A 14,133-nucleotide genomic window follows, 5' to 3' on the forward strand; every position below is an offset into this window, starting at 1 on the left:
TTGGGATTTGGGAAGGAGGCGGTACTTACCCCCCCCCCCCCCACACACACACGCGCGCACACGCACACGCACACACACAAACACCCCCACACACATTCAATTATGAAAGACACCCAACACTGAATGGACACTATAAGGCCTGTCACAATAAATGTGACTGTTGCCAATATTTGGGGTGGGGTGGGGTGGGGGGGGGGGGGGTGTAATCTTATTTAGTTATTTTTGAAATTCATTTCTAATGTCTAACTCTGAATATTGTTGAAAATTATAAACCTTATTTACTTACTTATGTTATATTCATGTTAATGTCATAAAATACTCTTAAACTTACAATTTATTTATTGAGAATTTATTGTCCAACATAATTTCTTAAGACATACCTAAATACGATGAAACAAAGTTCAATTACAAACAAACCTCACACACACACCTTTGAGCACACATGAAATGATTCCGTCCTTCAGAAGAAAATGGTAGTCCAGTGCAGATGTAAGACTTTCAGGGGAGATGTTTTCAAATGCAAACCTTTGACAATAGCAACCTCTACTGATAAGGAAGAGAACTGCAAAAAAAAACAAAAAACAGATTCTGTTTCTCAGCTCTCACCGGCAAACAGTTGAGACTCACAAGAAAGGAATGAAAATAAATTTCACAAACTTCACTTACAATATAGAAGACAATCAAAAACATGGAGCACAGCTAGAATTTGGTCACTCATTGCAGGAATTAGAGCAACAGTAAGCGTCTGCGACAGCCACGGAATGTAGAGAAACTCTCCAATTTGGAACAGTTAATACATTTCAAAAGGCAATTTAAATGTTCTGAAACCCCACACAATAATTTATATAGCTCTGTTTGCTTTCAGAGAAACACATGATCAAATTCCCAGACAATTTACACATTAACAATGACTCATCAGGCAAGGGGCACTCGAGGAAAACTATGTTTGGTGCGAACATATCCATCACCGGATGAACCATGATTGATCTGTGCTCCTGTAGCCATTCTCACCGCACCAGCTCAGCGCAGGCTGCCAAGCATCTCACGACCAGCTGGAAGAATCTGGAACTCAAGACAACCTAGTCCTTGTTCTGTTTGGGATAGCCTTTTTGAGCCAATCAATGACTTCATTGCCAATGGTGGTTGTATTTTTAGTTCTATTTTTCTGGATCACCACAAATTAAATACATGATAGCGTTATTTGCATAAAACGTATTGTATCGTCTCTTATAATACAATAAATATAATTTCAATTTACACTTTTGTTTACGTTAGGAGGCAGCTGGACATTCACAAGGTCACTTGAGAAACCATCTTGCCAGGTTTGCAGCTACGCACTTGTGGCTGAGCTAGAGTCAACCAGATCAATCAGTATTAACTTTACATTTAGGTTCACGACTGCGAACCCCATGTTTGTTCAAAAATGACAATCAGACGAGGTTATCATCGGAGCTTCGGGGGTATCAGATATGTTTGAAATGGTGTGTCTCTACAAGGAGGCTCGCTGAAGGCTTTTGATGATGGAAAACAGGTTTTTCCCAAACCTTCAGTTGAAGTTAGCAGATGGTGAGAGAGATGGTTCATCCAGTCTTCTGCCAAGAGTTTGTTGAGAGTGCCTGCACTTTTCAAAACAGTTGAGAAGGATCAAAGTCCAAGATGGTTCAATCTGTGCAACACACATCAGGTTACATTTCTGTAGCAGAGGCCTCCATTAATAAGTCATTTCCTGTACAGTCTGGCCAGTCCACTGGTGATTATGTATCTGAGCATGAAGAATTCTGAGTTCAATCAATGACCAAACTAATAAATTGAACTTACAGTACATTACAGATTTGTGTCAAACAACGGAGTACATGGACAGCTGGTGGACAATGCTTCTGAACAGAGTCCACAGATCTAAGCTCAAAATTCAGTATTTTGATGAAGTACTTTGGGTAAGAAAAAAAAAAAAAAAGCTTAAATATTTCAAGCTGACAAATAGTTATGATTTAAGACTTTATGTTTTGGTATCAGGTCAAAGCTGCAAAAAAACGTACCGTTACAGCTGATTTCTTTTTGCTATGGTCTTACTAAACTGAGTTAAACAGTAGCAATGGACACTACAGGGTGGCACCATGTGTAGCGATATGCTGCCCCCTAGTGGGCAATTAGCTAAGTTCTTACACTTCAACATGTACGCGGAGATACTTTGCCAATTTTCTCTCCATGTTGAAATTGACTTTTGTCGTGCCATCAAAGCATTTCTTTTTTCTTACAATATTTTGGCCTGATTTTCAAATTATCACACTGCTGCCATAATACTCAATTTTTGAAAGGAATCCAGAAAAACACAACAATCAGCACGAAGCACCTTTGCTTTTTTAAGACACTGGACATAAAAGTCAAGTTGTGAGTCATCTCGTCGTTAGCCTCCAACCACAACAGCAGCTTTCTGTTGAAATGTGGGTGACAACATTCCATCGTTTCATTTCATTCAAGTCTCAGTTTTCATCATCCACCATTTCACGTCCATCTGGGTAAGTAAACAGCTCATTCAGGCTGGGATGAAAAGTTTGCTGCATGAAAGCAATTTATTGCTCTTCCTCCTCTATTAAAGAAACAACCACAGGTAGTTTATACGTCACTGTACAGTAAGTCTGTGTGTGGACTACCAAAGCCAGCTGTCAAGATGCTGAACACAGTAACAGGACTGCTCCAGGATGGCCGACAGCTCCCCATAGCTCTCTTCTCTCCATGTGGGCAGGAGCCTTTCATTATTGAGTGCCTGGAGCTTTGGTGTTCCCTCCCGGAGGACATTGTACAAACAGGGCCATCGGCTCTGGATCCTAAGCCTGGTGCGCCGGTCCAAGGTGATGCCACGGACAATCTTTTTAGCCCTGAGCTCACGCAGGGCAGGTAGCTTCAGACATGAGAAGACCAGGCCTCTGCTGGGTGACACATCCAGAAACTCCAAAGAGAGGGACTCCAGAGTGTAGGATATGCCCAGGTTCCTTAGCGGCACCAGAATGTGCAAAGTCAGAGACTTCAGGTTAGGAAGGGATTTGGTTAGGGTCTGCAGGGTAGAGGGAGTCACTCCTTTGAAGACCCAGAAGTATTTAAGCTCGAGGACTCTGAGCTGCTGGAACTGAGTGAGCAGAGACACTGACACGTCAGACCAGTCAAAGTGTAATCGCATCTTGGAGATGCGTGGGCAGCTGTGGGTTAGTTTGGTCAGCAGCTCCTGGAAACTGGTTACCTGTCAAATCAAATCAAACAGGTCAAAACATGTCTGCAAATTCATTTGTTGAACAAGCACAACAGGAAAGGCGGGAACACAATTCCCAGAGTTACAATGCCATCATGGCAGGTAGAGCAAACCTGTAAAAACGTCTTTACTTCTTTTACAGTGTGACTCCAAGTCAGTCACACTTGTGGGACATTAACCTGTCCAGTTAGAAAGCTAAACTGATAATGAATCAATTTAATCTTTTGTGGCGCAAATGGGACAGAGAACAGAGGGAAACCCTTATTAAGGAATGGTTATCAATTAACCATTACCCAGTAATAAAAAAAACTAGGAACTACTATTGGGGTGTGTTGATATCTGTGTAAAGGTTCAATTTTTCCTTTCAATTTTTAATTCCTACTTCTGGCCACAGGAGTGCTGTGTCAGTTCTGCATTCCTAGGACACCAGAGCAGGTGTTCTCCACTGTGGATCTTCAAACATATCAACATGTTGGGATTTATGAAACAGAACCAGGAGATAAACCCTGCTCTGCTAATTGGTTAAGTTGGACCTGGACCCATTATTTTAGTATAATTGTAATTTACGAACCAATATCTGAATATAAAGAAGGTAGTTTTTTTTTTACTAACAGGTAGACTAACATTAGGTCTGCTCTTTGGAGGTTGAACACAAATATTTTAAATAAACCAGCTAACAAAGAAAGAAAATTTAAAATTGAGATGAAGGCATGAAAGGCTGAGATTACAGGCTAAATAATAATTTATCTATTAATGTATTTCCTTCTCTGACAAGATATTAGACAATGAATTGAATAAACTCCAAAAAGAGCATTCAAAAAAACCTTAAAGATAGGACCAAATCCAAAAGTATGCAGATAAAAAAATAATAGAGAAATGCACAGGAAATATTAAAAAAAAAAAGCTTCTTCTTTTTTTTTACAAGGCAACACTTCTACAAGACAGGTGGAAAGTCATTGAAGCTTTAGCAGTGTAAGTTATAAAAACAGAACAATAGACAAAGTAAGAAAGCCTGCAACAAATGAGAGAAACTTCTCCAGAGAAAATTAAGCAAGCTCGGAAAAGTATAGAGTGCTTTGTTCCCAACTGCAGTTGAACGACCATCAGATTGATTGACTGCCGTTTTATCTCTACATTAACGAAGGTCAAGAAAAACAGAACGACAAATTAATATTAAAAAAGTAACAAAAGAAGAACGACAATCAGCGATGCTGATACAAGACAATGCAAAACCGTCAGTTCCTACACGATCAAAATTTTTAACTGGATGAATTAATATCTTATCCTACGTCAACACATTATATATGAGATGCTACACATATTTAATATGTAATCTTACATATGTAACGTCCATTATTCCTAGGCAGGGGAAGGGGCCTTGTTCATAGAAACCCTTCCAACAGCTGGATCTGGCAGGATTCTGATACAGTCAGCATAACAACATCTGGGGAGCAAAAACTGGTCCCAATGTTGATGATTTATTGCTGATGATAACACAACCTACACAGACACTCATAAAATTTCCGCTTTTACTTTCTGGGAATGAAACTGATGTTAAGAAAACTCAGGTATTATCTCTTTACTAATGTGTGAGATTTGAGAGCTCCCTGAAGGATCACGAACAGGGCTCTCACGTCTCACACACTGACCATGAGACACAAGCCTTTCAGTCCGTTCACACGCTCCCATGCCACACCTTGTATTTCTCATGTAGAGAAATTTCCAGGGTAACACCCACAAAGTTGCGCCATGTTTTTTTTTGTTTTTTTAAAACAGAACAGAATTGTGAAACCACTGGCCTAGGCTATTCATTTATATTTTATCCAAAAACACTGATCACACACACACACACACACACACACACACACACCATCATTAAGAATAAAATAAATATGCTTTTAAGAATTTGTGTCATTTATCAGATAAGACCACCGTCCCCACCAAACCCCCACTGCCACCACCAGAATCTCACTCTGAAATCTGTTCAAAACTTGAGAGCCCTGATCATGAAGTATCATGCCCATGAAGGCAGCCTCTGTTTAGCCCACAGTCATTGCAGCACACTCACACACTGGGCCTCATTCATGAAATGTTCTTAAGCACAAATCTTTTCTCGGGTCAGGACTTTTTTTTAACCCCAAAAGTTCCATCCATTTTCTTCCACTTATCCTGTTAAGGGTCGCGTGGGGGGCTGGAGCCTATCCCAGCAGCCTTCGGTCGAGAGGCGGGGTTCACCCTGGACAGGTCACCAGTCCATCACAGGGCCAACACACAGAGACAGACAACCATTCACAGTCACAGTCACACCTACAGTCAATTTAGAGCATACAATTACCCCAAAAGTTATATTTCAGAAATGTTTTTAAGTCTGTAAACCTCCTGACATAAATTGTCTGCTTCATGTAACTGTGTTTACACCAGACTGGCAAATACTTTAATCTTTACAAGAGGAACAATAGATGTCATGAGCAAGGAGTTATAAAATGTCACCAGACTTGCTGCCTGTCTAAACTATTTTATTGGGGGCCACAAAACATCTGTGGTGTGTAAGAATATTTCCTGAATGAAACCCATTGACTAAGCCATGTATTGATATACTTTTTGTTAAATATTCACATGGTTTTTAGGTTTAAAGCTTTGATTTAGAGTTACGCTGGAATGTTTGTTTGCGTGTGATTATTAGAGTAAAGAGGGAGCGAGCGAGGACAGAGAGATCAAGAGCTGGAGGAACCACGTGAGAAAGTCTATGTAGTGGGATCATTTTTGTTTTTGAAGTGGTAAAAGAGTAGATTACAGTCAGTTTACTGTAGAATTGTACATGTATTACATGGATTCTCTGTGTTTTTCCCAGATTGATTTTTTTTGTGGGGATACAACTCACAACATAGACTGCATAAATTCATTATAAATAGGAGATTTTGACGAAGACCTCTTCCTTTTTAAAAATATGGTATTTGCTGATTCATAATAAACAGATGCTCACTGGCCCTAATGTTCCTGATGGCTCTGCAACAGACTGGCAACCCTTCCAGAGTGTACCCTGCCTCTCGCTAAATGTCAGCTGGGGTAGGACCCGGCCCCCACCCCCCTGTGACCCTTAACGGATACACTGGATTGAAAATGGATGGACAATAAACAGAGAAAGATGAGGACAGACTGGTGGATGAAAGGAAGAGCAAACATGTTCTAGTATTAGGGGCTGACAAGATACCATGATGTATCCACTGTGACAGGGAAAACCCACTGGATACCTCAAGTGATGCAAAACAGCAATAAACTTAGTAGCAAATATTCCAAGCAAGCCAAGCCAACATGACTCTGGCTGATACCTTAACGCTGCACTGCCTATATTCTTGTATCGCAAAGCACCAGTTTCAGACGATGTTGTTCGTCACCTGTCTTCTTGTTATCTTCTTGTGATATTTTCATATTTTTTCCTGATTTCGTCCTCGTTTCATTTCACTGTCAGATTTTCCCAAATCCATTTACAATAGCAAGCGTCAGGGCAGTCATGAGGTCACACTGTAAACTCTTGGGTGCTTAAGTTTAGATATGTCACCCTTCGCTGTGTTAACATGGTGCAAAAACTTGAATTCCAAATGTTATCTATTAAGAAGAGTTACCTGGTCCATCTTGGTGATACTGTCCTGGTGCGAGCTGGAGCTAGAGTGGACCCTGAGGTCCAGTGGCTCCAGAAGTGTAAAGGTCCAGTTAAGGTCCAGGTGACTGAGGTCTCTGCAGTGGACATTATCCAGCAGGTGGCTCAGCAGGTCACCCCAATTGTTGCAGCGATCTCCGAGGTCAAAGCTGGCCTTGAGTGTGAGCAAGCTGGCCCGGCGGGATATGAGGTGATGGGTGTAATGGTGAACCCATGACTTCCACCTCTCAAACTCACGATTGGACACAAGCAGCCCTTCTTGACCCAGGTGGAAGACGCCACGGCGGGAATAGTCAGCCACCCGCCACAGCTTCCATGAGCGAATGAGGCAGCTCCAGCTCAGGCACACCAAAGCGCAGCTACATTTATCTACTTCATTCAGAAAAGACAAGACATGCAGCTGGCACTCCACTGGCAGGAAGTTGAAGGGAAAGTAGTCGTCAACTGCTTTCCGCCGGCTGCTTACAGGAACCAGGGGTCTTTTCCGAGGTGACATGATGAGAGAGGCAGATATAATGTTGGTGGTCATTGGTGGAGTTCAGAATCTCCACCGAGAGGTCTTGTGGTCTAGCTTTGCCATAAATCACTCTTTCCAGTTGAAGGCTAAAAGACAATGAACAGAAAAAAGTCACATGTGAACTTCGTTTTCTAATGCTGTTACATAGCCCCCTTGCTCTTCACTGTGTTTTATCTGTAAGTGCAAATGGTTAATATGTTCTGACACTTAATTATTGAGATCTTAGTTTGCAGTGATGTTCCTAATATTTTGGCCACTCCGGGCGTCAGCACTACGCATACCCATACCACGCCACAAAAATGAAACTGACATACTAAAATTAACAAACCAAAACAATGAATATTTTTTGGTCTTGGGATCAAGAGGAGGTTCGTTTTTTCTTGCTCCTGTATTATTTGGACTGTGTGTGTTTATATCAGTCTAGCTCGAATGATTTGATCACAGTTGTTAATCACACTGTCCAAAGCGTGATTACTTATAATAGATTGGAATGCACTGAACACTTACGTGCAGGATCGACATTTTGGTCGTCGTCTCATTTATTTATAAGTACATGAGGAAACTGACTTCCCAATAACTTCAATGTAACATTAGCACGTCAAACGTTAAACATGTCATCTAGTATGGCCTGACTTTCACCAAGGAATTAATTTACAGAATATTTAAACGACACGCTTGTAAAATGACAAAAGGTTCTTTGGTAACACTTTAGTACTTTTACCTTCTATACATATTTTACACAACGACTATCAGACTTTCATGCGTTATTTTTGAGACAGCTATCGTGTCGTTAAGTTACCTTTAGGTCGAACAGGCTCCCTCCCGTCGTGAGATAAAAACGCTAACTAGCTTGTTGTTAGCGCAGAGAGAAGACAAAAGACTTTCAGAGTACACCTGATGAAAATAAACTGAGGAAAATGGTGTAGGTTCACCATTTAAGAATATGTTAGAAGCAGCATATTAATTTATACGATTCTACGAATTCGAGACTTTAAAAAACTGAGCAGAGTAGCACTTAGTAAGGACGGCTAGTTAGCTGCCGAACAGCTGACTACTGTTGTTGTTTTTGCCTTGCAGGAGACAACGTCATCAAAATGCGCGACGTAATTAAAATGCGCGTCAGTGTCTCATTTAAGCATAGACAGATTGTTCAAGGACTGTTTGATCTTTGGGCCTGCAGAAGCCAGCGTGAAGAATAAATTACCTCAAGAATGAGACTGGGTCTCACAGGATTAAATAGCACCCTGACAGTCATGAATTAGCATGTTGATGGTCTGTGTGACTGCAAAAGTAGTCAGGAGACCGTGGAACGTGTCACTCAGCAATGTCCACTTTATCACCGGCAAAGATCCACACTTATTTTGCTGCTACAGAAAGAACAGCTCTCCTCAAATATTAGGGAAATCCTACAAAGGAATTTTGGCCTTTTTTTTTTTTTTGGTTTAATTTTTCAATTTTTGAAGATCTTCTGATTTATTTTATAGAATTAAGATTGTTCAGATTCACGGTTGTTTGTCTGATTGGATACTCTAAATTGACCATAGGTGTGAATGTGAGTGTGAATGGTTGTTCGTCTTTGTTTGTTGGCCCTGCGATGGACTGGTGACCTGTCCAGGGTGAACCCCGCCTCTCACCTGTAGATGCTGGGATAGGCTCCACCCCCTGCGACAGCTTAACAGGAATAAGTGAAAGAAAATGGATGGATGGATGGATGGAAGATTGTTCAGATTGTCTGTGTAGGTTCTCATTCATCCAGGTCATCGTAGATCGAAGCGAAGTAAAATCTGGTCAACTGGACGTAAGTTTATCTTGAAGACGTTTCACCTCTCATCCGAGAGGCTTCTTCAGTTCTAGTGAAGAGTGTGGAAACTCCAGCTTATAAACCTATGTGGGAGTGGTCAGTGCTATAGTGGTGGAAACGACCCTCCCGAGACTCACCTGGCCTCCCCAAATGACAGTCGTTGTGAGGTGTCAGGGAGTTTCAGGGGTGGTCGTTAGGGAGTTTCACCGACCACTCAGATGCTAATGGGCTGTGCTGGCATCAGCCGTTCTACATGGGTCTTTCAGCTGAGCTCTTTGGGGAAGTTTTGAAAGGACTTGGTTGTAAATAGGTGAAAGGAAATGTCGCAGTCCACCTCCTCTGTTCAAAGATGGTTTCTCTATCCTGACGTGGATGGCTTCTTTAACTCCTCTTTCAAACCATCTGTCCTCTCTGTCGAGTATTTGGACATGGTCGTCCTGGAAGGAGTGGCTTTCCTCCTTGAGGTGGAGGAAAACCGCTGAGTCCTGTCCTCCAGAGTTGGCTCTTCTATGTTGGGCCATGCGCTTGTTGAGGGGCTGTTTGGTTTCCCCTATGTAGAGATCCGTGCAGGCCTCCCTGCACACCTCACAACGACTGTCATTTGGGGAGGCCAGGTGAGTCTCGGGAGGGTCGTTTCCACCACTATAGCACTGACCACTCCCACATAGGTTTATAAGCTGGAGTTTCCACACTCTTCACTAGAACTGAAGAAGCCTCTCGGATGAGAGGTGAAACGTCTTCAAGATAAACTTATGTCCAGTTGACCAGATTTTACTTCGCTTCGATTGTTCAGATTCACATTCCAGTTCAGAAGGTGGCGGTAATGCACCTAATCGTTGTTTTCCAACTGCCAATAAAGTAGAAGAAGAAGAAGAAGAACAACAACAACAACAACAACAACAACCATAAAAATAACAAAAACAGTAAAAATAACTAAAACAACAACATAACTTGTCTTGCCACAAACTTTATTTTGCCCACTTCCTTCTATGCATCGTTAACGATATATCTTGTGCACAGCCAGCACCTGTCTGGGTCTGGGGGTCCTTAGCCAGAAAAACTTTAGCTAGACATCTCGACGCTTTGAGCTTGTTTTCCATCGTAATTTTCAGAAATTCAAATATGATTTCTTATAGTTCCATGATTTTTAAATGTTTAATTTCTAATTTTTAAGTTCTGTTGAGATGTTGGGCATTTTAACATTGTTTAACATTTGAATCAGCGAAAGAATACATGCTCACTGATTTTAAGCTGATGGTTGAATCAATATTGATTCAACATATATAATAGCAGGCACCTTAAATTTGGGTCAGTGTCAGGTTTCAATGTGCACAGCAGCTGCAGACAAGAAGAGACTGGGCAAACTGATTAAGAAGGCCAGCTCTGTCCTGGGATGGCCCCTGGACACAGTGATGTGGTGGGAGAGAGGAGAACGATGGAAGCTGGCAAGCTTCACCCTAAGTGAAGGGCTTATGCAGGTCCTTCCTACCTGCAGCTGTCAAACTGTACAACAGTCACTGCTCCCTGTAACCTCCCCAGACCCTGGACAATCTTTCATGTGTAACATTTAACATTTTGTGCAATACTTAAGTGCTGTGCAATTCCAACGCTTATGCTGCCCAACACTTATGCTGCTAGTATTTATTGCAGTTTATTGTAATTTATCATAGTGTTTTCTAGTTTTATTGTAGTTTATTACAGTTTCTGCTATTCATTGCCCTTGTACTTTTTTGCTGCTACTTCTCTGTTTCTGCTGCTGTAACAGTGCCAATTTCCCCACTGAGGTACAAATAAAGGTTTATCTTATCTTATTTTATCTTATCTTATCCTATCTTATCTTATCTTATCCTATCTTACTTATCTTATCCTATCTTACCTATCTTATCCTATCTTACTTATCTTATCCTATCTTACCTATCATATCCTATCTTACTTATCTTATCCTATCTTACCTATCTTATCCTATCTTACTTATCTTATCCTATCTTACTTATCCTATCTTATCTTATCTTTTAGAATATTCAAAGTAGCCACCCTTTGGTTTAATGTCCAGTCCTTGTGTTTCTTTGCCCATACAAATCTCTTCTGCTTGTTGCTTTTCTTCAGTAGTGTTTTCTTAGCAGCTCTTTGACCACAACAATACAGTTTCACATCCTATTTGTCAAAGAACAACATTTGGTCAAGTCTCCCTGGTGTCCAGAGTCGATGTGGAGAGTACCCCCCACTGAGTTGCCAGCCAACGTTGAGGTTTTTTTTTTTTTTCCTGGGTTTTCTCGTGGTTGTCTAAACCACGTTGTCATCCATTTCTATCAGCAACGCAGGACTCTGTCTTACAACCTGCTCTTCTTTCTGGTCATATTTGCTTATTTCGTGTTATTGGGGTTAGGGTTAGGGTAACGGTAGTGGTTTAGGTTAGTATTAGGGTTAGGGACCTTTATCGCCGGGACACCGTCTTGTTTGCATAGAAAATTCCCTTTCGTCATCATCTGACGATGCTGGGTTTGCCGTCTACGTTGTCAAGCAATGCAGAGGGGGTACCCTCAACACTGGCTGTGGACGCGGGGGGACCAAACCTCGTTCTTTGACGAATAGGGGGTGGGACTGCGTTGATCATAAAGGCCTGATTGGCGAAGTCTCCTCTGAACAGTTGATGTAGAGATGTGTCGGCTACTAGAACTCTGTGTGAGTGGTCAGTTTATCTGTGAGTAGCTCTGGGGCAAGGGTGAGAATTTTGACAGTGTTAATAGTCATGGGGTAAATGTGAGACCAGAAAAATTGAAACACCTGCAAATAAGTTAAGGAAATGGGCAACACAAGAGCCCAGCAGCAGCTCTTGTCTATTTTTACTGCTCTACCATAGTGTAGTGTTTGTGTCATCTCATTTTAACTTGCACACTTTGTGGATACATCTCCAAAAGAGTTGCTGAATCTTGAGGAACTGTGAAAGAGTTTGTTGTGTGTTTTAGTTTCCTTTTGTATTCTGAGTGATATCAACCAATCGTGTTTGGGAGGGCTTTAATTTCTTCTGTGCCAAAGAAGCAGGACACAGCGACTGAATTATAATCTTACTTAAAAATTGCAATTACACTAATTGCCATTCTTAGCTCATCTGCATTCACATATTATCTGAATAACAATCTGGTATGAATAGACGTGGTCAGTTATTACCTATGGAGCGCACTCTCTCCTGACCCTTTCAGGTCGTATAATTTCTAGCTAACTTAATCGCTGAGTGCATTTTAGAGAGGGGACAACTTAATTGGCTCCCACTAAAATATTTGACAAGCTAATTTGCAGAATACAATACAGCATTGATGGAAATGAAAAGCCCTAATTAAAAACACAAAACAGTGTCGTTTAGAGTACTGAGTCATATCTGCTGATGGAGGTAGTGGTGCAATAGTAAATTATAAGGTTGGTAGCATAAACAGATCTAATAATGAAGGCACTGTCCTTACAAACAAATTTATCAAGAAATTTCTCTTTATCTTTGATTTATGTTCTACAGGAAAAACAAATCATTTTTTACTCTGCTTTTCCACCTTAAAAGTAATAAAAGTTTCTTCTCCTCCTTCACAGTTAGAGGCTGCCAAACAAGGGTTACAACCTACTCACCAGGAGCTTACAGGTACAGCATTTTGCTCAAGGACACTTCGAGATGGGGAAGTGAGGATTGAACCAGGGACTGTTCGGTTGCTACACAGCCACTTGTCCTCAGAGATAAGACGCCCCGCGCCTCTTTGCTCGGTGTTGTGTTGTAACCCCCGTCTATTGTATTTTTCTCCGGTTTGAACGTGATGCAAGTTCACCGGTAGGTGGCAGTGTTTTTTGTGCGTGTGTGTGTGTGTGTGTGTTTGTGCGTGTGTGTGAGAGAGCGATAACATAAAAGAGAGAGGTGATCTTATCACCGATCGAATGACCAATTAAATGATAGATGCTAACGATGCTTTATTATCTGTTAAATGTACAGTCAATGTATATTTAATCAGTTCAGAATATTAAATTCTTCTTGAATTCTGTGTTTGGTGATACTTTTGTACGTTGTGGCGTTTTATTTTTGCACACCAAGAGGAAAAAAAATGAAGTTGGCCAGTGGGACTCTTCATGTGGCAAAAAAATAAATAGATATGGGCGATACTTGGTAAATCAAGGACTTAATAGGTTTGTAGCTATGGCTTCGTTTTGTCCTTAGACTCATAAACTGATATGATGCTGAGCTAAAACAGAGAGACTTTTTAATGCGGTGTCCTGTGTGATTGCAGGCGAGCGAGAAATGTCAGGGATGCTGATGCTGCCTTCAGGGACCCCACAGAGAATTGTTTAGATAGTGTTGTTGTGTTTGTTCGTACGATAGACAGACGCTCTGAATACTAGAAGCTGGACTGTTGATAGGGTGAGAACACATGGTGACAATGATTAGCCGTGCCAAGTCAAAGTTATTGATGGAGCCCAATTCAGGAAGAGTACACTCAATTTGCTGAGAAATAATTTTTGCTGCTTAACCGCGAAAGTCCCATTATAGAAAGTAGTAAATGAATATGTAAGATGTTGCGAGTGTTCCACAATATTCCAAAGTGACTATGTTTGGGATTGGAAATGCATATCTAGATTGTAAGACCTTCAGGTTAATCACAAAGTGTGTTGCTGTTGTTTTAATTCCAAACTTCACATGGTTCTTTGAATGTGGTTGGTTGGTGAGGATACCGTACACGTGTATCAAAATATGCTGCTGGTTGCTTTTGCATACAGCCTCCATCTTGGGGGCCCACAGAGGACTTTGTGTCAAACAAACCTTTTTCTCAACATAAATTATGCATTTAAAACGTGCAAATGATATTTTTGGACAACTGCTGTGAGGGAACATCCGTATTCATTTACATTAATTTTTGATGAGGCTACAAATGTGTGTTCTT

At 41.1% G+C, this 14,133-nt stretch overlaps 1 protein-coding gene across 1 annotated transcript; it reads right to left on the reverse strand.

The window, feature by feature from the left end:
• Positions 1 to 255: 255 nt before the first annotated feature.
• On the reverse strand, positions 256 to 8,534 carry LOC147258389 (uncharacterized). Its single transcript, XM_086207671.1, has 3 exons — positions 8,219 to 8,534; positions 6,868 to 7,505; positions 256 to 3,235 (listed from the first exon to the last, which is right to left on the reverse strand). Exons 2-3 carry the CDS (start codon positions 7,429 to 7,431, stop codon positions 2,648 to 2,650), a joined length of 1,152 nt encoding a protein of 383 aa, XP_086063797.1. The 5' UTR covers positions 7,432 to 7,505; positions 8,219 to 8,534; the 3' UTR covers positions 256 to 2,647.
• Positions 8,535 to 14,133: the final 5,599 nt, after the last annotated feature.

Source organism: Aulostomus chinensis, chromosome 7 (assembly GCF_037954235.1).
Source record: "Aulostomus chinensis isolate RoL2024-O1b breed Wild chromosome 7, RoL_Achi_v1.0, whole genome shotgun sequence".
Lineage (NCBI taxonomy): Eukaryota > Metazoa > Chordata > Actinopteri > Syngnathiformes > Aulostomidae > Aulostomus > Aulostomus chinensis.